Here is a 26,780-nt window from a genome sequence, read left to right on the forward strand (position 1 = left end):
CATCCGGATCCCGGCGGGGCTGCTGGAGGTGAGGGCATTCTGGGCCCTGTTTCTGCGTCCGCGAGAGGGAAGGACACTCCCCGGACAGCCGTTCCTGCCTGTTGGGAGGATTTCTGAAGGTCTTTGCGTGCAGCGTGCAACAACGCGAAGGGAAGCGGTGCCGTGATCGTCACCACGACGACCGGACAGTATCTGACCTTTTGGGACCTGCCCAAGGCCTTAGCCACAGAGGACTGTGAACACAGCTCCAGGCACCTTCTCCCCCGAGCAAGCTCCCAGCTCCGCAGCCGTCAGCGACTCCCGTGGGGCGATGCCGACTCTCAAGATGGCAGCAGAGATTTCCCGGCTCAGACAGCTGCTCGCCAGCCTGGCCCTGGCCGTCTCTGACCCGCACCCGCCGGAGGGAGAATCAGACAACGTGGGCACCACATAGTGACGGGTTCTGGCACCCGGCATGTTCTCAGCGGAGGGAAAGCACCACGGGGCTGCCGAGGGGGCGTCCCGCATGGACACAGGCAGGCCCCGTCTGCACCACGGCATGATTCTGCGTGGCGCCTCCTCGCCCTTGGAGAGTCTCTGACCTCAGAACCCGTGAGTTCCCGGAGGAGGCGACGCACTCTGCCGGCGAAGTCTGGTTCGTGCGTTTGATGTGCCCACAGAGCCCCTGACCTCCCTGGGTTTAGTGTGTAACTGGCTGTGCATAAAATTCCCTGCATTAATTTTCAAAACACTTGCCCAAACCCAAACTAAATGTGGGGTCAGTCTTCCAAAGCTGTGTGAAGAGGCGTATGTCCTCCCTGGCAGCTCCTGTTCGTCGGGACACCCACCATGCGTCTTCTCATTTGTTTGGACGGAGCACGGGAAGCCGTCCGGCAGAGGTGACCCTGCAGAGCTCACTGGAGGGGACGTCCTCGGCACGGCGACTCCCATAGGGAAGCCCGTGTTTATCCTGCTTCGAACCGTCGCCTCCAGACCACAGATAGGGGCCGCGCAGAGCCCGGGCGGCACTAAGGTCGTTCACAGTTCTGACACCCGAACAGAGACAAACGGGAGCCCCTGACAGGTGCACGCGGCCCCCGGGGCCCCAGGACGCTCGTGCGTCTGAGGAAACCTAGATGCTGCGGGGGTGGGTCTCTGGCATGGAACACTTGGACCATAACACGGGCACGAATGACGCCAGGACAGGGAAGTTTCCACAGTTCCTTGAGCACGTGGCGTCCAACCCATGAGGAAAAGCACGCATTGGCCAAACCGCGCCCACCTGGGTCGGCGCCGCCTGCCCTCGGGGGCTCCAGCCGTGACCGCACACCAGGGGCTGAGTGTCCTCAGGCTTCCAGCCGGCGGATGGGACATCGGGCACGGTAGGAGCCACACCAGGTCCCGGGCCCACGTGGGGACCGTGTGGGTCTGCAAGCCGTCCCCAGCCCCGCTGCCCGCAGCTGCAGCCCCCGGCCCTGGGCCACGGGGGGACCTCCTGTGGGTGGGTGTGGGAAGGATGCGCTACCACAGGGCTCTGAGCTCATTCTCGGTGATGGCGCGGCTCCTCGAGCAGACCCCACACAGCCCCCGCACGCCCACACCCGTCCACAGCCAGGAGGACCCCCGCGGGAGCCCCCCAGCCTCCACCGTGGACGTCCATCCATACTCCCCTCAGGCTGGACGTTGGACCTGCCTCTCTCAGCATCGGGTGCTGCACCTCGGAGAGGAGAGCCCGTGCTCCCGAACGTCACAGCAGAGATGGCTGTGTCCCCGTGACCTCTTCTCCAGAAAGGCTTCCGTCCGCTCACCCCGTCCGCTCCTGACCATGTCCTCCCTGCAGCCGAGAACCCAATGGACAGGTGGTGCAGACCTAAATGTTGGTCCCACGCTGGGCCGAGGATCTTCCGACACGACAGTGCGCCAGGTGCCTCGTGGGGAGGCCGCGCACAGGCCCCCGACGGCCCCAAACACCAGGCCGGCACCGGCCACTCTCCCTCCAGGACTCCCTCCAGGCAGGCGACTGCACACCCTTTCCCGGTGTCCACGAGGACTGGTAGCCCCTGGGCTCTCGGGACAGCCTACAAGCTACTGAAATGCCAGTCAGTCAGCAGAAACATCACGGCCTAAGCAGTCGAATGAACATTTCGTTATTTGTAATGGAGAAAATTTGCACCTCCCCCAAGCAGCAGAGTTTCCACGACGTAAACCGACTGTCAGGAATCCACGCCGGGGGAGCACGTGGTCTCCCACGCTGACTTCCTGCCGCTAACGAGATGCGTCGCGGTCCCGCGTCATTCCACAGATGGGGCCAGGCTGGGGTGCGGGAGCTCCAGGAGGGATTGGGGAAGGATTGTCCCCCACCCCGTGGCCCTGCACATGCCCCCATGTCCCCACCCCGCCTCCCGCTGGCAAGTCCCCCGGGGCTGCTGGCCGGGGCAGCGGCCACGTGAGCGACTCTGTGTCCCCGTGTCCCCAGCCTGCGGCCCCGCGAGGAGCAGCGTGTCTGTTCCATCTGCCGACGCCACGCGGCGTCTCGCCCTCCGACGTGCGGACGTGGCGTGAGTGTGGCCGTGGTCTTGGCAGCTCCCGGCGCCTTTCACGCCAGGCAGAGCTTCTCAACCAGCCCCGCTGACGGAGGCCTGGCCCACGTCAGTGACGTCCTCCGTCGTGATGACCACGAGTCAGAACAAAGCAACGGATCTTTAAACGTTTGTATTTTCGAACACTCCAAAAACTTCACAAAGTCATGTGGCCCGTCCCAAACCTCTTGGATTTTGTGACTTAGATGTTCCAAGTGTCAACATTGCGGGTGTGTGGGGGCTTGCTGGAGAGTCTAGCCCCGACCTTCTCCAACGCGGACGCTCGTCCACGGCAAGCCTCCAAGCCGGCCTCACGCACCTTGCGAAGACCCTGCAGCGACCGCGCAGACCCCCGCAGCCGGCGCCACGTGGACGCAGCGCACAGATGTCACGGGAACACGAACACCGTCAGGATTTTATGCCCAAAGTATCTGTTAAAAAAAAGAAAATCCCCAACAGAAGATCCTCATTTCTTTTTGTTCTTTAAACAGATATTCCCATTCTGGTTCTTCCCAAATGGAGGCTCTTGTGGTTGACGGTCCCACGTCTGTTTCCGCAGAGAACACCCCCGATGGGGGGCGTCCAACACGGCGCTGGCGAGATGGCTGCCCCCGGCCTACGAAGACGGCCTCAGCGAGCCCCGGGGATGGAACCCCCACTTCCTGTACAACGGCTTCCCGCTGCCCCCGGTAGGTGACCCCCACCCTGGGACCTGGTCCCCGCGACGCCGCCAGACCACCCCCACCGGGGAGGACGCCCACGGCTCCGCCCAGGCTCCGGGCAGCGGGCGCAGAGCCCCGTGCTCTCCGTCCCCACAGGCCTGTGCCCTGCGGCTTTGTGCCCTGCTCCCTCCCTCGGGGGCTGAGGGGCGGAGACATGAGCGTCACCAGCAGTGACGGGGACAAGGCAGACTTAGATTAAGGCTCAGCTGACTGTTGGCTCTTCACAGTCATTTCAGTATTTGGGGGTTTGTTTTTGTTAAACATGTATTCGTTTTGGGGGGAAGAGTAGACGGAGAGGGTCCCACACAGACTCCCCACTGGTCCCGGAGCCCAGCGTGGCCTTTGACATCACAACCCTGAGATCACGACCTGAGCCGAAACCGAGGCTCAGTTGCCTGATCACCGAGGCACCCAGGCGCCCCTTATTTTGGCGTTTTGATACAAGTTCCTTTCCCTGTAGGCAGAGGAGGAGGTCTAACCAAAGATACTTAAAAGTTAAGTAATTCACTCATTTATGCAAACTGATGGTTGCTGCTTTACGCCCGGAGGCAAATTACTTGCTAAGAAAACTCATATACAAGCCACTGATCAATTTGGCTAAAAAGTGGATATTTTGCCCTCAATTTGCCTATTTGCTTTGGTGAATAAATCAGTCTGCCTGGTCTTATACTACGTATGACGGTGGAATTCTCCAGAGATACGATAGTGACAGTCTGTTCCGTGTGAGCACGCTCGGGGACCGGAACTCTGTCCCCAGACCCGTACCTCATGCACACACACGAGGACAACTTCTGGACAAACGCACGAGATACTTCTCACAGGCGTTACCTCTCGCCCCCGCGCAGGACGAATGGGGATGTGGACCCTCCCTTACACCCCCTGCTTGATTTCTAAATGGCATCTGAGGCGATCAGCTTCCCTGGGCCGTGCTCGCGGACGGCCGCCGAGCAGGACGACGGGTGCCCCTCAAGCTGGGAGCGGCGTCGCAGCTGGTGGCCGGGCCCTGGGGGAGGGCATGGCCCCCCGGCTGCACTCGTCCCTGTACCTGTCTGCAGGACACTCTCGGCCTCCGATTGACCGTCGCTAACAGACGTAGTAACACCTTCCCCATCCTGCCGATGCCCCAAGGCTCTCTGGGCCCAGCGTGAAGGGACAAGGATTCTGTAAACCCTGTTTCCCGGAATCACGTGGCTACTCGCAATGACCGGGGCTCAGACACCGTTAACGTGGGCTGCTGGGCTCCTGCACAAACTACTCCACGTCTCCACCGTCCAGCTCTGGAGGAGAGGTGGGGCTCACTGGGCTGCCGCCAGGCGTGGACGAGGCTGTGGGGAACTCTATTCCCGGGCCTCCAGGTCCACGTCCCCTCCGACGACAGGCAGGAGAGGCTCTCGGATTTTAGGACCCCTGTGATTGCATTGGACCCACTTGGAACCTCAGAAGAGCCCCTGTGTCGAGGTCCCGGCACTAGTCACATCTGCAAACCTGTGGAGGCCTGAGAACAGCCTCACGCCCCTGGCCCGCCCTCTGGGTCACGGCCATCACACCGATGCTCCCCGCCCGTGAGCGGGCGCCCCGACCCGCGGTCTCCCCTGTGTCCTCTCTGCAGATACCCACACCCCATGACACGCTGGTCTCTCTCACAGGTCCGGGAGGTGACAAGACAAGTCATTCAGGTCCCCAACGAGGCCGTCACTGAGGACGAGCAGTACTCCGACCTCCTGGCGGCGTGGGGACAATACATTGACCACGACATTGCGTTCACCCCCCAGAGCACCAGCAAAGCTGCGTTTGGGGGAGGGGCTGACTGCCAGCTGACGTGTGAAAACCAGAACCCATGTTTCCCCATACAGGTAGAATTTTAAACTGTGGGACTATTTACTATGAAAGTAACAGATGCCATTTAGAAATCAAGCAGGGGGTGTAAGGGAGGGTCCACATCCCCATTCGTCCTGCGCGGGGGCGGGAGGTAACGCCTGTGAGGAGTATCTTGTGCGTTTGTCCAGAAGTTGTCCTCATGTGTGTGCACGTGTGTGTGCACGTGTGTGCGTGTGTGCACGTGTGTGCGTGTGTGCATGCGTGTGTGTGCACACGTGTGTGCCTGTGTGTGCACTGTGTGCACGTGTGTGTGCGCGTGTGTGCATGCGTGTGTGCCTCTGTGTGCACGTGTGTGCGCGCGTGTGTGCATGCATGTGTGCCTGTGTGTGTGCGTGTCTGTGCATGTGTGTGTGATTGCGCGTGTGTGCATGCGTGTGTGCCTGAGTGTGCACGTGTGTGCGTGTGTGTGCGCGTGTGTGTGCACGCTTGTGCGCGTGTGTGTGCACGCGAGTGCGTGCTCTGACGCTTACAGCTGCCGGGCCGTGCTGTGTGTGTCGTTCAGAACCTGTTGTAATTGGCCGATGTCGCACCATATTGTTAAGCGGACAGACACGCGACTTCTAAAGTCTGCGCGGGAACCCGTTAACCCATGTGCTTGTGCACGAGCATTTAAGTTTCAAGCTTTGCTGTTTTCACACCGACACAAAGAGCAAAGCGAAGCGTGCGTCCGGACGTGAGCCACGGTGCCCGTGTCTGCCTGTCGGGCAGCAGAGCTAGAGGGCGGTGGCCATGACGGGTCCTGCAGAACGGGTCTCCCTAAATACGGTTCTCGTTTCCCTTCTCACCACGCTGACCCCGGCAGGAGCCCGTGGCACGCTAGGACTGAGGGCAGGGGACAGGAGTGGACGGGTCAGAGAGTGGCCCCCAGGCCGATGACCGTGGCCAGCCTGGAGCTTCCCGGGTGCCCGCAGAGGCCGTGACGGCGTCTCCCCTTTCCCGCAGCTGCCCAGCAACGCCTCGGGGAGCGCCGGTGGCTCCTGTTTGCCGTTCTACCGGTCCTCCGCCGCCTGTGGCACCGGGATGCAGGGCGCCTTCTTCGGGAACCTGAGCTCGGCCAACCCGCGACAGCAGATGAACGGGCTGACGTCTTTCCTGGACGCGTCCACGGTGTACGGCAGCTCCCCGGCCGTGGAGAAACAGCTGCGCAACTGGACGAGCCCCGAGGGGCTGCTCCGGGTCAACACGCGCCACCGGGACGCCGGCCGCGCCTACCTGCCCTTCGCGCGGCCCACCGCCTGCGCGCCTGAGCCCAGCCCCCGCGGGACGACCGCCGCGCCCTGCTTCCTGGCGGGGGACAGCCGGGCCAGCGAGGTGCCCGCTCTCGCGGCCCTGCACACGCTGTGGCTGCGCGAGCACAACCGGCTGGCCCCGGCGCTCAAGGCTCTGAACGCGCACTGGAGCGCCCACACGGCCTACCAGGAGGCGCGCAAGGTGGTGGGCGCCCTGCACCAGGTGCGAGCTCCCGCGGGCGCTGGGGGCGTGGGGGCGGGGGCGGAGCAGAGCGAGGGATCCCAGCACACAGACGGGGCGGGGGGGCGGGCTTCTGGGACACGCGCCACAGTCTGGACGCGCCCCTGTGGGTCACAACCTCGCGTCCCAGGCGAGGACACGCGGAGCCGGTGAAGCAGGAACAGGGAGACCACAGGGACGTGCGAACGGGGTTCGGTAGAGCTGGAGGGCGGGAACCCGTCCCCGTCTCCGCCAGCCCGCCAGGCCCCTCTGAACTCCAACAAGGTGGCTCCCGGGGCTCCCGGTCGGGGGCTCTTGCCCCTCCCCCGCCATGGAGTCCTCCGGCCCTGTCCCCCGACGGCCGTGTGCCCACGCCCCTACCCCGGACGAGGGCTCCGTGGGCACATGCTGTCCAGCCTGGCGCTGCGCTCCGGCTGCTGGACCGGACGCACACAGTGGACGCCGGGGAGTGTGTGCGGCCCCGTCCCCGCGTCACCCCAGAAGCCCCGCCCCCGTCTGCCCGGGACCGGGCCACATTCCTCAGCTTCACTGTTCGCTTTCAGATTCCTGGAGTGTTTTTTCAGTCAATAGCTTCTCTTCGGTGTTTTTTGGAAATATCTTGGAAACTCCAAAATGACAAGAGGCTGTGTTTAGTGTTGATAAACCCTTGCAGGGAGGTGGGCTGCGTCGGAGGGGTTCTTGCAAGGCCGTCCGTCTTTCCTGCTTCTGTGGTGTGGATCTCTCCCGTCCTGAAAGTCTCATGTCATTGAAAGAAACATCTGCAGGTCAGAAGACGGAGAGCACGCCTGGTCTCTCAGCCGCTGCCTCAGCTCTGAGCAGCCAGGCCCAGGGACACGTGGCCTGGCCTTAGCGCCTGTCCCCCCCCCCGCACCCGAAGCAGAGGCAAGCCTTCTGCCTCCTGACCCACAAAGTCCCACGACAGCCCCAATCTGTGCAACAGAGCCCCACGGTGCTCCTCACCAACTTTAGCAGCTCAGTCCCCCGTGTACCCCCCTGCCCCAGACAGACAGCCCTATATGAACATGTCCCCAGGGTCTCTGTCTCCACTGGTGCCCCTGTGGGTCAGGACAATGGGCCCTATGCCCCCTGGGACCCCAAGTCAAGCTCCAGAGAAGGGGAGAGGGAAGCAGAGGTCATTAGAATCTCTTCCACGGGGTTTAAAGCTGTCTCGTGTTCCTGGCGGGGAAGAGAAAGGCCATTTCCCTTGTGGGGACAAGAAGCAGAAGTGGAGCCGTCCTCACGCCGGGCTGCAAGGGCCACACTGAGCTCCCGTGCAGGGAAGGCTGCGGACACGTCTGGGGTCTGGGCCGAGGGCCGGGTTCTGCGTGACTACGTCGTCCCTATGCCGTACCCGTCAGTGGCCCAGGTGCTTCTCACTCATCCCCGAACCGGCTCTGGGATGACCCATCAGACAAGGAGCACTGGACCAGCCTCCAGACCCGGAGCTGAAAGCGGGCTCAGTGGCAGCCCGGGGCTCTGTGCGTCCACCGTTCTGCCGGCTCGGAGGCTCCACGGCCGCTCCCCGCTGCGCGCCCACAAAGTGCAAATGAGAAAACACGTCCCTCTCGGAAGGGACCCGTTCTGAGGGTGCAGGTGGGAGCTTTCTTCCAGCGCCCGGAGAAGGGGCAGCTTGCCGGCTGCACGGAGAAGCTACAAGCAAAGACCTTTATGTTCTCAACAGAACGGTTCCTATTGGCTTTTACCTCATCGGACGCCACTTATTGACCCAAATCCCTTTAATCCTGGAAGAATCTGATGCTGATTTTTACAGGAAAGAGGATGACTGGTAAACCTCCCAGCAGAGCCCTTGTGCCTGATCCTGCGGGGGGCACCGAACAGAAACCACAGGACGAGGGTGGGTAGCCTTGTTGCCGCTGACGGGGCTCCTCAGAGGCATGGACGCCGGAGACACCCAGGCCGCCCACCATTGTACCCCTGGGGACCTCAGACTCGAGCAGCCTCCTGGGTGGCCACAGCCCCACCCCCGTCCCTCGAGGGGCCAGCATCTGGCTCGCAGAACTCCCGAGAACCAGAACAAACGGACCAGCACCTTTCTGAGAAGTCAGCCAGAGGCCCTAGCGCAGGGCCGGGCGACGACAGAGCCGATCCCGTCAGCGGACCGCGGGTCCTGCCGTCATGAAAGATGCTCGCTCCAGCCCGTGGGTCACACCTGTCCGGTCCCTTTAGAGAGCACGCTGTATCTTCCATCTTTTTCACAAAACCCAGGCCCGGTCTGGGCTCCTGTGAGACCCCCGCCAGCCCCTTTCCTTCCTGTCTGTTGTGGCGAGCTCACGAGCTGGCAGACGCGCCTCAGGGAAAAAGGAGCATCACAGGATCCCAACGTGCCTTTCAATCTCCCAGAGCCAGGCAGGGGGTGGGTGCCCTTCAATGGGGGGCGTTTCCGTACGGCTTCTCGGGAGGGTCCTCCGCATGCAGGAACCCACCGGGTAACAAATCCATCTGCCGTACGGAGACCACACAACAGACCCAACAGAGAAAACCGTGTATGTTTTCTACTCACAAAAACTTCATGAAAAAGGCTTTTCCAGAAAAGGAAGCCAGATCAGAGAGGCCACCCAGCTCCCCACGCACCAGAGTCGCACAGCCACGGAGTGGGGGGGTAGGGGGAGCTTGGAACTCCCGGGTCGGGACCTGGGACTCCACGGCTCAGGCTTCTTGAAGCGCCAGGATCCCTGACTCCTGAGCTCAGGCGTTGCTGGTGCCCCTGGTGAAGGGGGCGAGGAGGTTGGGGGAGGGGTGCAGCATGGCAGCCAGTCCTGTGTGGTGCACCCCAAGCTTTATGTGCCCTGCCCTGCCCTGGGGGTGTTTGGGGGTGTTGCTGACATGCCCTCCAAGCCCCATAAGTCTCAGAGCTATGAGGGTGCTCTTGGGATCCATTCACCTGTTCACCTGTTCCCTGACCCGGATGCCGTGTCCTTCCCGGGACAACTCTGGCCCCAGCGGATGTGCAGGAGAAAGTCCTTCCCTGTCGCTGGACGTGGCCCAGCTCTGGGATGGCCCAGTCTGGAACGTGGGCCCTGCTGCTAGTCGCCCCTGCTCAGAAGCTCTCCTGTTTTCTTCTCTCCATAGATCATCACCATGCGGGACTATGTCCCCAAAGTCCTGGGCCCCGAGGCCTTCCAGAAGCACGTGGGCCCTTATGAGGGCTACGACCCTGCCGTGGACCCCACCGTGTCCAATGTGTTTTCCACGGCTGCCTTCCGCTTTGGCCACGCCACCGTGCACCCCCTGGTGAGGCGGCTGGACGCCGACTTCCAGGAGCCCCCGGGCCTCCCCCCGCTGCGGCTGCAGGACGCCTTCTTCAGTCCCTGGAGGCTCCTCAAGGAAGGTGCGTTTCCCTTCGCGCCGGGGCTCGGCGTCCCTCCTGTGGCTGCCCTGTCCCTGCCCACGTCCCCCAACCCTGTTTGTCATGGCCCTGGGCCACCCCTGTTGTTGCTCTGGGGGCCCCCAGAGACCAGACAGTCGTGATAAAGGACCCACGTGATCAGGTGGGGGGGAACCGAGAGGTGGGCTTCTCCATAAAGGGTCCTGTGGAGCAGGCTGGTCCTTAGAGGTGAGGGAGCAGGTGCCCGGACCGACCCCCCTCTGTTCGGCGCCCCCTGCCCGTTAGACTCCAGCTTCCGCCTCCTGCAGACGTCCACTGCGGGAAACAACACGGAAGCTTCAGGACTGCCGCGCTCCTTCTCTGGGTTCCCTTCGAACCCGACGCCTGTCCGTGCAACCTGCTGGTCAGTCCCCGGGAGCCCAGACAGGGGCTCACCCACCCCCACGGCAGAACCCCAGCAGCACTCCGAAATCCTCAGACTCGCGAGAAGTGAAGTCGTGACCTCACATCCGTGATCTGGAAGGGTTTTCGGTTCAGAACAAGCCGAGTTCCACCAGGACTCATGGGATGACCGCCTCTCGCCCCTGGTGTTTTCCAGGGGGTCTGGACCCCCTGGTGAGGGGCCTCCTGGCGAGACCAGCCAAGCGGCAGGTGCCGGAACAGCTGATGAACGAGGAGCTGACGGAGAGGCTGTTCGTGCTGGGCAGCTCGGGCGGGCTGGACCTGGCGTCCATCAACCTGCAGCGGGGCCGGGACCACGGCCTGCCAGGTGCGCCCGCCCCGCTCCTCCCTGCTCCCGCCTGGGCTGCGGGGCGGCCCCTCAGAGCCTCTTCTATCGGAAGCGGTGTCTCCGATCCCCGGCCACCTTCCAGAGCGCTGGTCCGTCCACGGGGAGCCCCATCAGGGACCATTGGGGGGGCGGGAGCTGTTCGCGAACAGGAGGGGCAGTGGTCTGGCCTGGCATGTACTGGGCAGTTCGACAGCCACTGTCGGCCCGTGGGCGCCCCTCACCGCCCCCAGGCTGGCACACTCCTCTCCCACCGGTGGCCCATCCCTTGGCCACTCTGGGGGCGGGAGCCTTCTTCTCAGGCTGGTCCCCGCTGCTCCTCCACTTGCTGTGCCCACTCCAACCCGATACCCTCCATCTGTCCCAATGGTCCCCACTGCTCCCGGAGGCCTGCCCTCACGCCCTGCCCCCGTGGCCTTTCCTCCTGGGGCCCCCGTGGTTCAGCTGTCTGGTCCGCTCTGCTAGCCATGCAAGGCCTCCTGCCGGCTGGTCCACCAGTGCAGACCTGCCTGTCGCCTGGGGCGCTGCTCCAGGTCAGGGCACACCCGCACACGCCCCTCTCACGGACCCCCCCGGGGAGCCAGGTGATCGGTCAGGACACGTGCTGCTCTGGCCTCTCTCTCAAAGCCCCAGGAGGTCGAATCCTGACCACTGCACAATACGGTGTCTTCCGATTGTGTCTGTGAACAAACTCTCCAGTAAGCCCCTGACCGTGGTGCTGGAACACTCCGGCACATTCCGTCCTGCTGGGCACGAGGTCGTGGGTGGTTTCTGCAGGCTACAACGCGTGGAGGGAGTTCTGCGGCCTGCCCAGACTGCAGACACGGGCCGACCTGCGTGCCGTCTTCGCCAACGCCAGCATCGCGGGCCGGATAATGGACCTGTACGGGCACCCCGACAACATCGACGTCTGGCTGGGCGGCCTGGCCGAGACCTTCCTGCCCCAGGCGCGCACGGGCCCGCTGTTCGCGTGCCTCATCGGGAGACAGATGAAGGCCCTGAGGGACGGAGACCGGTAGGTGCCTCGGCTGGGCATGTCTGCGGCCCCCAGCCCACGCAGGCCCCAGCACAGCTGTCGTGGGTCCACGTGCCCCGGCTGTCTCTGTGGGGCTGTGGGCCCATCACGTGGTGACGCCCAGAAAGCCCCTCCGCAGGTTCTCTCACGGGTCTGCCAAGTCGGGCAGGGGGCGCTGACCCAGGAAGGAGGCCTAGGCCCAGGGGCGGCGTCCGCGCGGGGGCGGGTTTGCTGCCCTTCTGTCCGCGTGGCCCGGCCGTGTCCGCGAAGGCCCCCGAGGGAGTCAGGAAGCCAGGCGCTCGCTCCCGGGCCAGTGGGTCAGCGGGGAGGGGTCTGGGAGCGCTCGGACGCGCCGACAGCACAGGACACGCTGTCCGCCCGACGGGGGGCGCCCTCAGCCGCGGGCTCGCCTCTCCGTGCAGGTTCTGGTGGGAGAGACGCGGGGTGTTCACCGAGGCCCAGCGGCGCGCGCTGGCCAGACATTCCCTGTCCCGGGTCCTCTGTGACAACACGGGCCTCCCCCGCGTGCCTGTGGACGCCTTCCGAACCGGGAGATTCCCGCAGGACTTTGAGGCGTGCGAGAACATTCCGGGGCTGAACCTGGACGTGTGGAGGGAGCCCCCTCCTCAAGGTGACGTGAAGCCCGTTTTAGATCAGGTTGTAGCATGTGGGTCTGTGCCACGAGGCTGCCCACGAGCTGCCCCACGTCTGCGCCGCCGCCGGGACGCCCAGTGCGGTGGGCAGGTGCATGGACGAGCACGGGGTGTCGGGGCACAGGGCTCCCACCGGCCTCCGTGACGCCGTGCGCAGAGACACACCCGGAGCCGAGGAGCCGTGTGCCCGCTAGACTGCGGGAAAGCCGGGGACGTGGGGGGAGGCAGGACGGGGGCCGAGGTGAAGGAAGTGAGGGAGATGGGGAGGTGGGGGGAGGGGTGGTGGGTTAAAAAGGGGGCGAGAGAGGGTGGGGCGACGAGCAGGTGACGGGTGAGGGTGAGGGGTGACGGGTTGAAGGGGTGAGGGGTGAGGGTTGAGGGGTGAAGGGGGAGGGGTGGGGGGTGACGGGATGAAGGGGGGAGGGGTGAGGGGTGATGGGTTGAAGGGGGAGGGGTGAGGGTTGAAGGGGTGACGGGTGACGGGTGAGGGTGAAGGATGAGGGGTGAGGGGTGAGGGGTGATGGGTTGAAGGGGGGAGGGGTGAGGGGTGTGAGCAGGAGGAAGGCGCGTGGCGCCGAGCGCTGTGTTGGTCGAGGACGGCGCCCGGCGGGGTCGGCTCAGGGCAGGACAGACGCGGAGGGGAGCCTCCCCCCCCATGGCCGCTGCCGCCCGTCGTGCGCAGCCTGGACGGATCCGTGGGACCTGGGGTCCCTGCGGCTGGCGGCCACGGAGACGGGGAGGGGCCGGGAGTGAACGCCGGGTGGGGTCTGTCGCCGTCCGGTGCAGGTGACGCGTGTGGCCTCCCCCACGGCGTGGACAACGGGGACGTCGCGCTCTGTGGCGAGACCGGCCGGCGCGTGCTCGTGTTCTCCTGCCGCCACGGGTTCCAGCTGCAGGGCCGGGAGCAGGTGGCCTGTGCCCCCCGCGGCCTGCTCCGGCCGCCCGTGTGCCGAGGTCAGTGGCTCCCCCGACGCCGGCGCTCCTGACTTTCCCCGGGTCTGCGGTTTGCGAACAGGAAGGAGAAGGGGTGTCGTGGGGAGAAGGGGCCGGCGGGGTCGTCCTCTCCGCGGAGCCGTGCTGGCTCCGAACACGGCGTCCCCCAGGCCTCGTGCCCGATAACGAAGCCCCGAGACCGTCGCGTCCCGGCGCGGCCATCGGGGTGACGCCGGCAGGAAGGGGACGCGTTAGTGACCCGTGGGAAGAGCTTCCAGAGCCGCCGCCTCCGATGAAGCCCAAGAGAAGGGCTTCCGCTCGCACCGGCCCGGAACAGGCTTGTCCGCATCCCCGCATGCGTCTGACTGTGGTCACGCGGCCGGCGCGAGCGTGAGTGGGAGCCTCCAGGGTCCGCCCCGGGGCTCCGTGCCCCACTCCGCTGGTTAGAACAGTGTCGGGGGCGGGGGGCGCTCAGGGGACGGGCCTGGGAAGGCCTGGGAAGGCCGACCCCCTCTCGCTGGACCTCGTTCCCCACTGGCCGTGACCTGGTCCGTGACCCCACGCGCCTGGCCTGGACGCCTCAGCGGCTTCCCAGTCTGCCTCCCAGGCCCATGGCCTCTGTGACTCTGCGTCATTCCATGGACACAGGATGGCCCAGGAGGGTGTGATGGCCGTGTCCTCCAACACGTGCCCAGGGACCCGTAAAATACGGCGTCTGTTGACACTCAGACCTCCTGTGTTTCCTGGAATTGGCCAAAAAGAAACGTTTTATCTGAAGGAAAACGGACTCAGCGAGTCACCAGGAAACAGGCCTCAGGAATCCAGCGAGGGGTCCCAGGTTTCAGGCAGAAGGAAACGTGAGGGCAGCTCCCCTTCCTCACCGGCGGCAGCGCAGCCATGGGCACCGGCTCGCCGGGCCTGGGAGCCTCAGCTCCAACTCTGCACCGGGCAGCCTGTGCTCTCCTGTGGGCCAGGGTCAAGCGTCGTGGGGTCGTGGCCCGAGGCCTCACATGCTCTCTGAGGGTGAACCGTCCAGCTGGAAGAGTCCGCGTGGATGCACAGACCCAGCCCTGCCCTGTCCCCCCCGTCCCCTGTCCCACACCGGGCCACATCCCACTCGAGGGGGAGGATGCCAGCCTCCTGGAGAGGCTCTGGCCCCACGTGGAACGAGGCCCACTGCCCAGTGTGCCCAGCTCGCCGTGAGCTGCCGGTGGCCCCACGACACAGCCCGCCCAGGCCCCAGTCACCTCCGCCCACGCAGGAGCACGTGGCACAGAGCTTGGGCGGACGTGAGCAGCCCAGGTGGGACGGGACAGCTTCAGTGCGGGCGGGTGTCCCCACGGCGTCACGGCCACACCACGCAGCTCGGTCACAGCGTGGCTGTCTGCCGAGCTGACCTCGGAGGGCACCCTCTGGCGGCAAGAAAGCGGCTGCTCGGGGACGGACGTGGCCCAAGAAGGACGCCGCGGTTCTCGATTCTCTCGCCACGGAGCAGGGAGTGGACGGGGCCTCCAGGGTGAGGGCCGCAGCGGGGTCAGGGAGGACAGGGCCACGGCCTGACCTCCCTGTGGTCTGTGCAGACGTCAACGAGTGTGAAGACGCGGCGGCCCCTCCCTGCCACCCATCGGCCCGGTGCAGGAACACCAAGGGTGGCTTCCGCTGTGAGTGCACAGACCCCTACGTGCCGGCGGAGGACGGGACAATGTGCGTCGGTAAGAGCTCCCTCCGCGGGCCTCCTCCGCGGGAGGGGGGAGCAGGTCGCGCACACCTCGCGGGTGCGGCAGGTTGTCCTCCCGCGGCCACGCGTGTCCCGCCACGGCCATGCGCGGCTGGGCGTGGGCTGTGCTTCCCGGAGGCTGTCCTGACCCCTCGCACCCAGGAGAGCCCATCTGAGAAATGGCCTCCCTGGGCAGTCGCGGGCAGAGGCAAGGCCCTCGGGACCAGGCTGGCCCTGAGCTCGTGGGGCACGCTGGCCGCAGCCCTCGGCAGGGCCTCGCTAACCCCTCCCTCTCCCCAGACTCTGGGAGGCTCCCGAAGGCGTCCTGGGTCTCCATCGCCTTGGGCACCCTGCTGGTCGGCGGCCTGGCGGGTCTCACCTGGACGGTGGTTTGCAGGTGGTAAGTCCTCCCCCCAAAGCTGGCAGAGGCCGTCTCCTCCCCTGTGGCAAGGCTGGTGTGTTCCAGAAGCCAGTGCAGATGCTCGGTGGCCCGAACCCCTGCAGCCCCAGAGCGACTCTGTACAAAGCTCCGATTTCTGGCTCTTGTGCCTTCAGCAGTGCAGGTGGAAGAGCCCACACACCTCGGGGCATCCGCGGCCTGTGGCTGGAGACTCGGGGCGGGGGCTTGGCAGTGGCAGCGGGTTGTCGGGGATGCTCCCGTTAGGAGCCGAAATTGTGCCCAGATGTCTCGGAGAGTAAAGGTCCCCCGGGATAAAACCAGCTTGTCAGCGGCCCTGCCCCTGGCGCAGACTCCTGCAAATAGGGAACTTGAATTGACATAAAGCTGGACCTTTACATCAAAACCGGCCCCACGGTGGGGCCTTTGGAGCGGATCTGGGCGTCTCTTCGGGACGTGGGTCGGCACCTGTCCTCCTGCTCCGGACCAGCAGCTCCGAGGACTCGAGATCAGAGTCTTGCTCAGCCTTCCCGGCGGCATAAACCGCAAGACGCCGTTGCTGGCCCGTCTGCCCAGGGCCGGCCCACACGCCACGGCCCTGCGTCTACTGGGACACACCACGGAGCTCAGCGGTGCCCTCGCCACGGCCCGTACCCCGCCCCTCTGCAGCAGCAAGGTTGCTGCACGCAAACCCAGAGCCTGGTGGTCAGCCGTCACCACCAGGAGGTCACCATCACGTTCCGAGGTGTCCCCAACCACGGCCAGCCGCAGCCTGGCCCCTCTCCGAGCCCCTGGGAGCCGCGGCTCTGGGACAGGACGGCTGTGCTCCTCCTGCCCAGGCGTCCTGTCGCAGGAGTAAAGCCAACGCCCACTTCATTTAAACTCCATGACCACCCTGCCCCCACTTCTTCACCTGACACGTGGGTTTACCTCTGCCTGGTAAATGGTATTTAACTGACACACTTTTAATAGGCTCGTGATTTCTGGCGGAACCAACGAACACCACAGTTCAGACGGGAATTCCTTCAGTCTACCAGCTAAGGGGAACACGCGACGGCCGTGTGTCTCATGGGCTTGGTGAATCCAGCCGTGATGTCATTAAACTCTCCCTTCGATCATGTGAGGTCTTTGTTACAGGCTGAAACACGTCCCCCAGATGCACATGATGGAGACCCGACCTCTGGGACCCTGGCATGGGGCCGTATTTGGAAGCAGTGTCGTTGGGGACACAAGTTGAGATGAGGTTGTGTCAGAGTAGGTGTCCCTGGTCCAACAGGACCGCTGTCCTCCCTGGAAGGGGGAATAGGGACAGGCGGGGACACACAGAGCGAAGGCTGGATGAAGATCCGGGCAGAGATGGGGGGACACGGCTACCGGCCAAGGGTCCCCAGAAAACCCCCCAAAACCTCAGAAGGAGGAGCCCTGACAACATTGTGACCCTACACGTCCACACTGCAGGAAGGGGAGAGAACAGTTTCCGTGGCCAAACCCGTGGGGCCGTGGCACGGTGTTCCTGATGCCCCAGGAATCGCATACAGCAGTGCTGGGGCGTCTGCCGGTGGAAGGTGTCGCTCGCCTGCGCCGGGGAGAGCTAGAGCAGCGAGGAGACCCGGGCTCTGTCGGCTCTGGGGCCTGGCCTTGGCCTCTGCGCCCCTGGCCTCCTCTCAGGTTGCTTTGGCACCGAGTGTGATTACACTGTCAGGGCCGTCCCCGTCTGGACCGTCAGGACCGTCCCCGTCCGGACCGGACCGTCCCCGTCCGGACCGGACCGTCTGGACCGTCGCCTTCAGAGCCGAGACCGCCAGGCTGTCATTCCGACAAACCACTGACTGGCCAGCAGCAGCGTCCTCCTCAGGGCCGCCCTGCCGACGGCCGGCCGTCACATCCACTGCTGAGCAGCGTCTCTAGTTTTCGGCGGGGCTGGCGGCAGGAAGGAGCCGCCTGGTCCTAGAAGCTCCGACACGGGCAGTAACAGAAACCCGTAGCCGGCCACCCACCACTCAGAGAAAATGAGCCAGGCCGTGGCACACACGGTGGAGGGGCTGGGAGCGGCGACCCCGGGGACTGAACGTCCACGCTGTGGAAATCCAGCATCACCATGACTTAAGCTCACGTATCGTCTCCGTCAGACCTCGGCCGCCCTACGGGATGCAAAGACGCCTCAGGCCCCACACAAGGAAAAGGGGTTCTGGTTAAGACGGACAGCTGTCCGTCACATGGGCACTTGGGAAGTCAGTGTCCACTGCCCTGGAGTCTGGACTCTGGAGCCCTCATACCCGCCCCGAAGCTCGGCTGGGTGGCTGGTCACCTGTGGTGGCAGAGAGCAGAGCCGTCGGGCCGCAGAGGCGCTCAGAGCGGCACGGACAGGCGGACACGGACATGCTGGCCCACGGCCTCTGTGGGGACAGACGGACAGCACCTAAGCCCAGGGAGGCGAACCTACAGCCGCGCCCAGAAGTGCCCCCATGCGCCCCGCCCGGGATCCGCTCCCGTCCCCACAACAGAAGGCCTTTGGCCGTGAATTTGGTCGAGAGCCTGAAGCCTCCTGGTTGTGGTCCTCCCAGGGAGAGGGAAGCTTGGGGGGAAGGAATTTGTCCTCAGGGATTGGAAGGGCGCAGGGTGCAGAGCGAGGGGCCCTGGCCCTGGTGGCCGCCCCGAAGGACTGCCCTCTGCGGGAGCTCTGGCCGGACAGCCTGTGAGTGGGCCCCCCCCCGGCCCCTCGGCCCGCTGTGTCCACACCAGGGACTCCGCGCCCACAATCCACAAACGCCCCGGCACCGGAACACCTGCTCCCTCCCAGCCCTTCACCGCGAGGCCGCGTGGCTTCATCCCTCAGCCCGGTGGGCTTCCGGGGGGACGGTGCCACACACCCGGCCCACTGTCCTGGCTCCGTGGAGGACGCACCCTCTCCCGCTCCCACGGGGCACTGACCCCACAGAGAGCTGGGCGGGGGTGGAGGCAGGGCTGAGGTCGAGCCACACCCCTGAGTCACGTCTGCTCTGGTGTCCGGTCCTTCCCTCCGCAGCTCGGGCTCCGCTGCTCCCACTCCCACGGCCGCCAAGTTACATGGTTTAGCCGAAGTCTGTCTTCTCTTCCACGCAGACGCGGGTTGCTGGCTCGTCCCCTCTGCGTGTGGCTTTCAGTGCGCCCGGGGGTCCCAGGGCATCCTGTCCATGTCCACTCCTCCTGTCACGTTTCCTGACTTCCCTGTGACGCCTCTGGTGCCGCGGGTCACCCTGGGGGTGTTGTTCTCGCCCTGGGGGTCCCCGGCTTTGGGAGGGTCTGACGAGGGAGAGCCGCAGCCAGGCCCGGCTCCAGCCGGAGAGGAGCACAGCTTCCCAGACGGCCCCGGCTCAGGAAACCTGCGTCCGGACGCCACGTGCGTGCAGTCGCCTGGAAAACAGAGCGCAGAAAGCGGGCACGGGGGCCTGTCCCCAGTTCAGCTTCTCCTCCTGGGGACAGTGATTTTCCGAACCCTCCCGCACAAGTCAGAAGTGGGATCAGACGCGTTCGGCGGGCCTGGGGCTGGGGGTGTCTCTGGGCAGGGCGTTCGCGGCTGCGGCCGGGGCTCCTGGCGCGGGACGGGCTGCGGGGCCTCCTGACGCCCCTCGGACGACGGAGAACGGTGCAGGCCGCGCCGCACCTGGTGCTGTCTTCCAGCTAACAGTGGCCCTGGGCTCCTCCCTGGAGGGATCAGGAGGTGCCCGGGGTCCCAGCACCCCGTCCAGTCACAGTGACAGCAGGACAGTGTGTGTGACGGGCCCTGGGCGTTCGCCTGAGTCGTGACTTCCGTCAGCAGGTGTGTGCTTGTCCGCAGGGCACACGCCGGCCGGAAAGCCTCGCTGTGCATCGCAGACTCGGGTGGAAGGGGAACCTGCCAGCCGGGTCTCGGCACGCACTGGGACACGCACGCGTCACAGCCTGCTGCCGCCACTCGGGGCGCAGGCCAGGTGGGTGCTCGTCTGGGAGGGCACAGGGTCCCCACTCGCCCCCGCTCCCATTCAGACCAGGAGGCCCTCACGGAGACCCTGGTCCCCTGACCCCGCGTGGCTGCCCGCGCCGGTCCGGTCCCTCCGCGCACGGCTCGCTGTGCGATCAGCTGGTCAAGCTTGCAGGAGGACGCCTTGTGACAGGTGTGACCTACTTTGTTCCGAGAGTGCGGACAGACTAGACGCGTAAGCCCGGGCGGGAGCCGGCACGAGGCTTCCCGTTTGTGCAAACTGGGTCGGAACGGACCCCGTGGCGGGCGCTTGCCTCCGTGTCACCCCAAGCCTCGGCCGAACACGACAGCCAGAAACTGAAAGGAAATGTTGACTTCTAGAAAGCACTTTTTATTAAAAAAAATGGAGTCATTCCCAGCAGTGTGGAGACACCTGGTCTAGACTCGCCTGTGGCTGTTTCTTCTTTGAGTGTGACCACAGGACGGGCGACACTGAAGTCGGCGTGCGCACGCCTCTCCGAGACCTAGTGGGCGGCCGGCCCTGGGACACTCGGAGCTGGCCGGCCCTGCCCCCGACGCGTCCCCCCACAGAGCAGGACCTGCGTCCGCCCCGAAGCAGGGAACCGAAACGCCCCATTAGACACACACACGAGGACCCCTGCAGGCACCCTGGGACCCCGCGTGTCCCTGGGCCCCCGAGTAGCTGACTGAGTCCTGGGGCCCTGGCGGGTGCCCGGTCTGGTCTGTCCGCACACTCAGAGCTGTTCTCTCCCGCAGGACCCGGCCTGCGGATCCCAAGTCCGTCCCTGCCAGTAGGAACCGCAGGGACACGCGCGGAAGCCGGTGCGAAGGGCGGCCGCGGGCGGATTCCTGGGAGTGGACGGTCCTTCTCGGACGGGAACCCCCTTCCCGCACGACACGGGGGAGGAGGTTCCCTCCGGAAACAGCCTCGATCCAGGCGTGTCTGTCCTGAATAAAGCGTGCGCTGCTCCCCGAGCCGGAGTCACGTGTCCTTCACGCTCGCTTTCACGGGCGGGTGACAGGGTGGACGACGGCCCTGCCCGTTGTCGGACGCGAAGCAGGACACCCTGACCCGGGTCACTGTGACAGCAGCTCCGAGCTTCCAGAATCACCACTGAGGCCGTTTCCCAAACCGAGGCTGACCTAGCGCCTGCTCAAGTCACGACCCTGCACGGGCCAGGAAACCCTAGGCCACGTGGCCACGGGCTGCGCGCACCCGCCTGACCCCCCGCTCCCGGGGCGGCCTCCACACGCGTGCACACGCTCACAAGCCGCGCCGTCTCAGCCGACACGCCGGGACACGCCATCTTCCCTGTGCTCCGGGCTGCCTTCCCCGGGGGCCTGTCGCGGCTCCTTCCTCCCTGCCCACCCCCCACCTTCCCTGCGTCCTGCGTCTCAGCCACCTCTGAGCCACGGACGCTCCAGGCCTGTGTCCCCTCCCCGCTACAGCCCCTGCGGGCAGTGACCCCTCCGGGCAGTCTTCCTCGCGGGCAGCGGTGGGAGGAGGTTGGCTCCTCAGATCTCTGTTGCCCCAAGGGGCCTGCCAGGCTGCGCTCCGGACACCTGGCACACCCCCAGGTAACAGTCCGACACCCCTCTGAGGGTTCCCGGCCTCAGCGGCATCGAGGGGCTGGGAACCCCCACAAAGCAGTGATCGTGGCCCTAGTTTTCTACACGAATGACCGAGTGGCCGGCTGAGCCCCTGCCCAGGTGGCCCGTCCCTGCCAGCCCCACTGGGAGATGGGGAGATGGGAGGTGGGAAGCCGGCCCTGCCCCGGAACTGGAGCGCAGTTGGGGACAGAGACCCGCTCAGGCCTGGGCAGCTCTTCCTGATGCACCAGGAGGGAGGACGTGGTGGAGGAAACGGGAAGGTCTATGACACGGGTCCCACTGCTTGTGACCTGCCCACGGGGCTGCTTCGCGCAGGAGCTGGGGACCCAGATCTTACTGCTGTCAGTACGACAGTCACAGCGATTAAACTGCTGCCAGAGGCCCCCTGGGGAAAGCCCATGGGCCCCCTCACCACGAGGAGCCCACGTGCCCCTCGGAGCCCGCAAACATCGCGGAGCGCGTGCTCCCGGGCCTGGGACATGAGGCATCCCGGGCTCGACTCTGCGGGATTTCCGGAGGAAAGACGGTAACGGAGAGAGCCCTGAAGGCCCGTCTTCCTCCGCGGCCGCTCCGACTCCTAGCGGCATCTGGGCCAGGACGCGGGCAGTGGTTGCCAGTCCCTGCGCTGTCTGCTCTGGGAGCTGGTCTTCCGTGCCGAGGTGCCCGTGTGCTTCGTGTCGCCGCATAAGCTCCTGATGAACAACAGGGAGCCAGAAGGGACAGTCGCGGATGGTGAGGGTCCCAGGATAATTAGGTATCGACGGGCCACGACCCCAGGGGCCCTGCGCTGGGCCTTACGTGCGCCCCTCTTGTCACTTGTAGGGGATCTTTGCTCTCGTGCAGTCAGATGGTTTGGGGTTTTGGTAACTTTGCCGGCACAGTTCTCGGGGACACACTGTCAGGATCGGCGACCGTTTTGTTGTGATCGAAGCACTTGGACTGAGTGTGCGGGGTCTGTCCGCTCCCTTCCCAGGCCCCTGTGTCACTGTCCCCGGCTCGTCTCCCTTCCTCCTTGGCTGTCCCCAGGAGGGTGACCGTGCAAACTGGCGGCCTCCTGGGGATAATCAGCCTCACGCCATGTTAGCCCCGGACGTCCCCCCCAAGGTCACTTTGTGGGGCCCCTTCACGTCTCAGCAGAGCAGCTGAGTCCCGGGTGCGAGCTGGGAACTGCTGTGCGTCCCGAGGAGGGCTGGCAAGGCCGTCCCCGTGGCTCTTTGCCCGTCCACCTGCCCGTCCACCTGGGACCAAGCGTCCCAGCCTCTGCACCAAAGCTGGACTCCCGAAGGTGCGGGAGCTGTTTGGGACCATCAGACCGGATGACGCAGTGGGAGCCAGGCCCCCCTCGCTGGACAGGCCCATCGCGTGAGCCTCACCCCAGTGGGAGCCCAGGGCTGTGGGTGGGGCACGACCCCTGCTTAGACCTCTCTCCTTTCGGACAAAGGCCCAGCAGGGCCAGGAACGTCCCGCTTTCCTTGGGCGACAGCACCACCTGCTGGGCACAGCGGGAGACACAACCCATCCCCCTCGCTTTTCCGGGGCCCCGCGGGGCGCCTTCCCAGCCGGGCTGCGTGCAGGACAGCGCCCAGTGCAAGGCAGCCCCTTCCTGGACCTGCTTTGTTAGGGGGTTAAGTGCCTGGGGAGGGACAGACTGTGGCAACCCTCACCCTGGACGTGACCCCGGGGGACAATGACAAAAACTGTCAGAAAGAGAAATAAAGGACTTACCAAAAACCGTGTACAGTGTTCTTTCACAACAATGTACATCTGCCCCTTCTTATTTGAAGTTCACCTTGTAGTGGCTTCTGGCCAAGGCAGCGTGCCCTGAACAGTGGGGTCCAGCCGCCCTGAGGACAGCGTCCGCCCGGGGCCTGGCTGGCCCACAGACACCACGTACTGCGTAGCGTGAAGCGCGAATCGGGTACGATTTTACCTACCCAGCAGAGCAAATGTGTACGACTCGGTGTTGACACCCGTTTATTTACCAAATGTGATTCTGGAAAGTTCTGCTTTTATTCATGTGCATTTTTTATAAATTAGAGGAACGAAATCATGTCCTATCGTAGACCTGTTTCCAAAGGTCCGGGTAGATAAAGGGTTTGGTTTCCAGTGTCAACATGTTTGGACTTTTGTTGCGGCTGCTTTTGGTGCAAAAACAAAAGAGAATGGACCTACGCGGCCGCCCTCCCCCAGCCGGGGAGCAGAGCTGGCAGGGCTGGAACTTCTTGGCATCTGGAAACCAAAGAACCAGGACAGGCAGGTGTCTCTGCTCAACCTCCCCACGCCCTCCTCCCCCAGCCCTGAACTCGTCTCTCTATGACAGCCACTGGGGCTTGGGCAGGAGCCTGCGCACCTGGCCCTTCTGGACGCACCTGCCCCTGGCTGAGCCAGAGACCGGCCCGGGTCTCTGGAAGGTGCAGAGTGCGTTCCCAGGTTCAGCAGCAAGCCTGGGTGATGGAGAGCCACCCAAGGAAGGTCCTCACCCCCACGACACCTGGAAGCCCCTAGGAAAGGAGTCACCCAGCCCATGGTCCACGGGACGGCACATTCCACACCAGCCAGCATGCTCCGAGCTGGGCGTCCAGGACTGAGCAGGACCTCTCGGGCAGGCCAGCTCCAGCCACCGAACGCAGTAATCGACTGACTTTTTTTTTTTTTTAAGATTTTATTTATTTAGTTGACAGACAGAGATCACAAGTAGGCAGAGAGACAGGCAGAGAGAGAGGGAGAAGCAGGCTCCCCGCTGAGCAGAGAGCCCGATGCGGGACTCGATCCCAGGACCCTGAGATCATGACCTGAGCCGAAGGCAGAGGCTTTAATCCACTGAGCCACCCAGGCGCCCCTAATGGACTGACCCTTGAGGCTGACACGGCCTAGACGTGCGCACGGCTCTTCTGGAGCAAAGCCGGGTTCGGCGGTTACCTCTGAGAGCAGCTGGCACGTCACAGGAGTGCGAGGGCAGCACGAGCAGACCACCCCGTCACTCTGCAAGGTACCAAGTCCCCCCACCTCTCTGAACCGCCCGGGGCCGCCGGGACATGGGACAGATTTGTCCCTAGATGTCCCTAGTGCGGTAACAGACTCACCTTTTCTCCAGTCTCAGTCAGGGCTCTCGCCGGAGGCCTGAGGCACTTGGCAGAGCTGCCCCTGGAGAGCTCAGCGGGGCACATAGTGACCAATGTGCGTCCTGGGCAGGACCGGACCCCAGCCCCTGAGTCCGTGTGTGGTCTCTGGGCCGACCCCAGACGTCCAACACCGCACTGGTCAGCACACCCGACCTCCAGCACCCACCACCCACGGCCGCACCCACCAGGGGAACAGGGCTCCAGACCTGCGGCTGAGAGAACCAGGCAACGTGGTCTGGGCAGAGCCTCCCTGCTCACTCCTTCCGCGTCTGACCAGGGAGACACTGAGGCCCAGACAGTGGTTTCCGGCCTCGGGGCTGGAACACGCGCCTGCAGGCAGCACTGAGGACGCCTGTGTCGGTCCGAGTCCCTGCCGCGCGGCCCTTCCGGCGGGGCGGCCTGCAAGGGTGGGACCCAGCCCTGGTCCAGCGTCCCCTCCCTGGTCCAGCGTCCAGTCCCGGCAGCCGGGACAGCCCCGCCTCCACCGGAAGCAGCACAGCTGCCCAGTCTGGAGCTGGGGAGCCGGTCGTGTGGACACAGCTGCCTGTGCTGGGGGCCTGCGGGGGACGCCGCCGCCTCCCTGGGCAACCCAGGCGGGGATGGAGACCCACTGCACGCGGAGCCTGACCTGACCTCCAAGCGCCCCGACCCCCATGCACCCCAACATCCACACTCCCTGACCTCCGGGTCCCCTATTCCCCGGGGCACCCCGACCTCCGCACACCCGCTGCACCTGGAAACCCCCGGCAGTCCCCGCAGGAGGCTCCGCGGTCTCCGCCGCTGCCCAGAGCCTGAGCTCCCGCTGCACATGAGTCCTCTACGCCGCGCAGCAAGTTCGCGCCCACAGGAAGTCCCGTGCCCTGCGCGGGGCCGGGGTCAGGCGACCAGATTTTATTTATTTATTTGACAGAGAGAGATCACAAGTAGGCAGAGAGGCAGAGAGAGAGAGAGAGAGGAGGAAGCAGGCTCCCCGCTGAGCAGAGAGCCCGATGCGGGACTCGATCCCAGGACCCTGAGATCATGACCTGAGCCGAAGGCAGCGGCTTAACCCACTGAGCCACCCAGGCGCCCCTAGAAGGTTAATTTTGTTAAGAAACAACATTTGCAGTACACAAAATAGCAATAAAGGGAAATATGCCTGACAAAAATGTGTCAAACGTTTAGAAAAGGTAGAAAAATCACTGAAAGGAGTCGTAAGTTAATGCAGGACGTTTTCGTATTTATGAACGAGATGACGGAATGTTGTTAAAAATGTCGGTGGAGCCCACACTGCTTTACAGACTCGGTGCAGCAGCAGATCCAACTCGGGCCAGACCTTGCAGGCGGTGACGGGCAGACAGGCAGCAAGGTCCGGACCGAGAACAGCCAGGACAGGCTTCAGGAGGACACCCCGACGGGCCACTCCCAGACACGAACCTCGGCCGTGTGGGCTCCGTGCAGGAGCCCAGGTGAAGCAGCGCCTCAGGGACCGCACGTGTCCAGCCGCGACAGACACAGCAACCCCCGACCAGGGGTCGGCCAGGTCAGCTGTGCACGTGTGTGGACAAGCACCGACCGTCCCGTGCTCTACCTAAAACTACTTTCCAGGGGCCCCTGGGGGGCTCATTCGTTAAGCGTCTGCCTTCAGCTCAGGTCATGATCTGGGGTCCCGGGATCGAGCCCCGCGTCGGGCTCCCTGCTCGGCGGGGCGTCTGCGTCTCCCCCTCCTCGGGCACTCGCTAGCTCGCTCGCTCTCTCTGACAAATAAATAAGATCTTTTTAAAAAACAGTCGGGGGAGTGAGGCTTCTGGAGCACATGAGGATACATGATGGTCCTCAAGACTTCTCCCGCAGGGTGGGGAAAGCTCGTAAAGGGAGGGTTGGTAAGTAGGACCCGACGGAAACCGCACAAGAGACAGGTGCCAGGAGGAGAGGCGCGAGTGAGGGACGCCGGGCACGTGTCCCTGAAGGAGGACTGCACACACGGAGCCAGGAACCGCCCAGAGCCCCGGCCGGCTACGTGAGGACAGGCCTGGGGAGAGGGTGTTCAGACGACCGGCCATGACCATGCCGGTGCGCAGGCCGCCCGAGAGGCCGCGTCCCCCACTGGGGACATCCGTGGACCCGGGGACATGTTGCCGCCAGCGGGATGCAGACCGGCAAAACCGGTCTGGAAAACCTTCCAGCAGTTTCTGACGAAGCTGAGCCCACGCTCTCGGCGTCCATGGCCACATGGTGCATGGGGGCCCCAAATGGGCCCAACCGTGGGGGCCCACGGTGGACGCGCTGTCTGAGCCAGCACGGGGCTGGCGCACAGTGCCGTGGGGACGGTCACCGACGGCCCGAGTGACAGGGGAGCCCGCAGCCGAACGGCGTGATCGGCGGGAAGGCCAGGCCCAGGCCCCGGTTCTGCACACGCACTCGGCGGCCGCTCCGAGGGGAAGGCTCCCATGTGGAGCTTCCAGCGCCCGCCCTGGCCTGTGTCCCGGCCGGAGGGCTGCGCTGACAGCACGTCGCGATCCAGATTGCCGCGGGCCCACGTCTGCGAGTCGGCTCTAGCTGGAACGTCAAGGAAGATTCCCTGAAGCCCTTCTGCTCTGGGGTCTGCCACCCCGAAACGGGGTGTTCTGT

At 64.7% G+C, this 26,780-nt stretch overlaps 1 protein-coding gene across 1 annotated transcript in view; it reads left to right on the top strand.

Annotated features, from left to right (window-relative positions):
- Positions 1-26,780, top strand: part of TPO (thyroid peroxidase) — a 39,629-nt gene that overhangs the window by 11,525 nt on the left and 1,324 nt on the right. The window contains exons 5-19 of the mRNA XM_044262258.1: positions 3,118-3,247; positions 4,927-5,133; positions 6,101-6,610; positions 9,719-9,977; positions 10,573-10,743; positions 11,539-11,776; positions 12,199-12,407; positions 13,216-13,383; positions 14,943-15,074; positions 15,380-15,479; positions 19,294-19,426; positions 20,887-21,015; positions 21,630-21,780; positions 23,344-23,466; positions 25,451-25,692. Coding sequence (XP_044118193.1) covers positions 3,118-3,247; positions 4,927-5,133; positions 6,101-6,610; positions 9,719-9,977; positions 10,573-10,743; positions 11,539-11,776; positions 12,199-12,407; positions 13,216-13,383; positions 14,943-15,074; positions 15,380-15,479; positions 19,294-19,426; positions 20,887-21,015; positions 21,630-21,780; positions 23,344-23,466; positions 25,451-25,692 — 2,902 coding nt within the window. The remainder of the gene's footprint in view (positions 1-3,117; positions 3,248-4,926; positions 5,134-6,100; positions 6,611-9,718; positions 9,978-10,572; positions 10,744-11,538; positions 11,777-12,198; positions 12,408-13,215; positions 13,384-14,942; positions 15,075-15,379; positions 15,480-19,293; positions 19,427-20,886; positions 21,016-21,629; positions 21,781-23,343; positions 23,467-25,450; positions 25,693-26,780) is intronic.

The sequence above is a fragment of the Neovison vison genome, chromosome 8, assembly GCF_020171115.1.
Source record: "Neovison vison isolate M4711 chromosome 8, ASM_NN_V1, whole genome shotgun sequence".
NCBI classification, from domain to species: Eukaryota; Metazoa; Chordata; class Mammalia; order Carnivora; family Mustelidae; genus Neogale; species Neogale vison.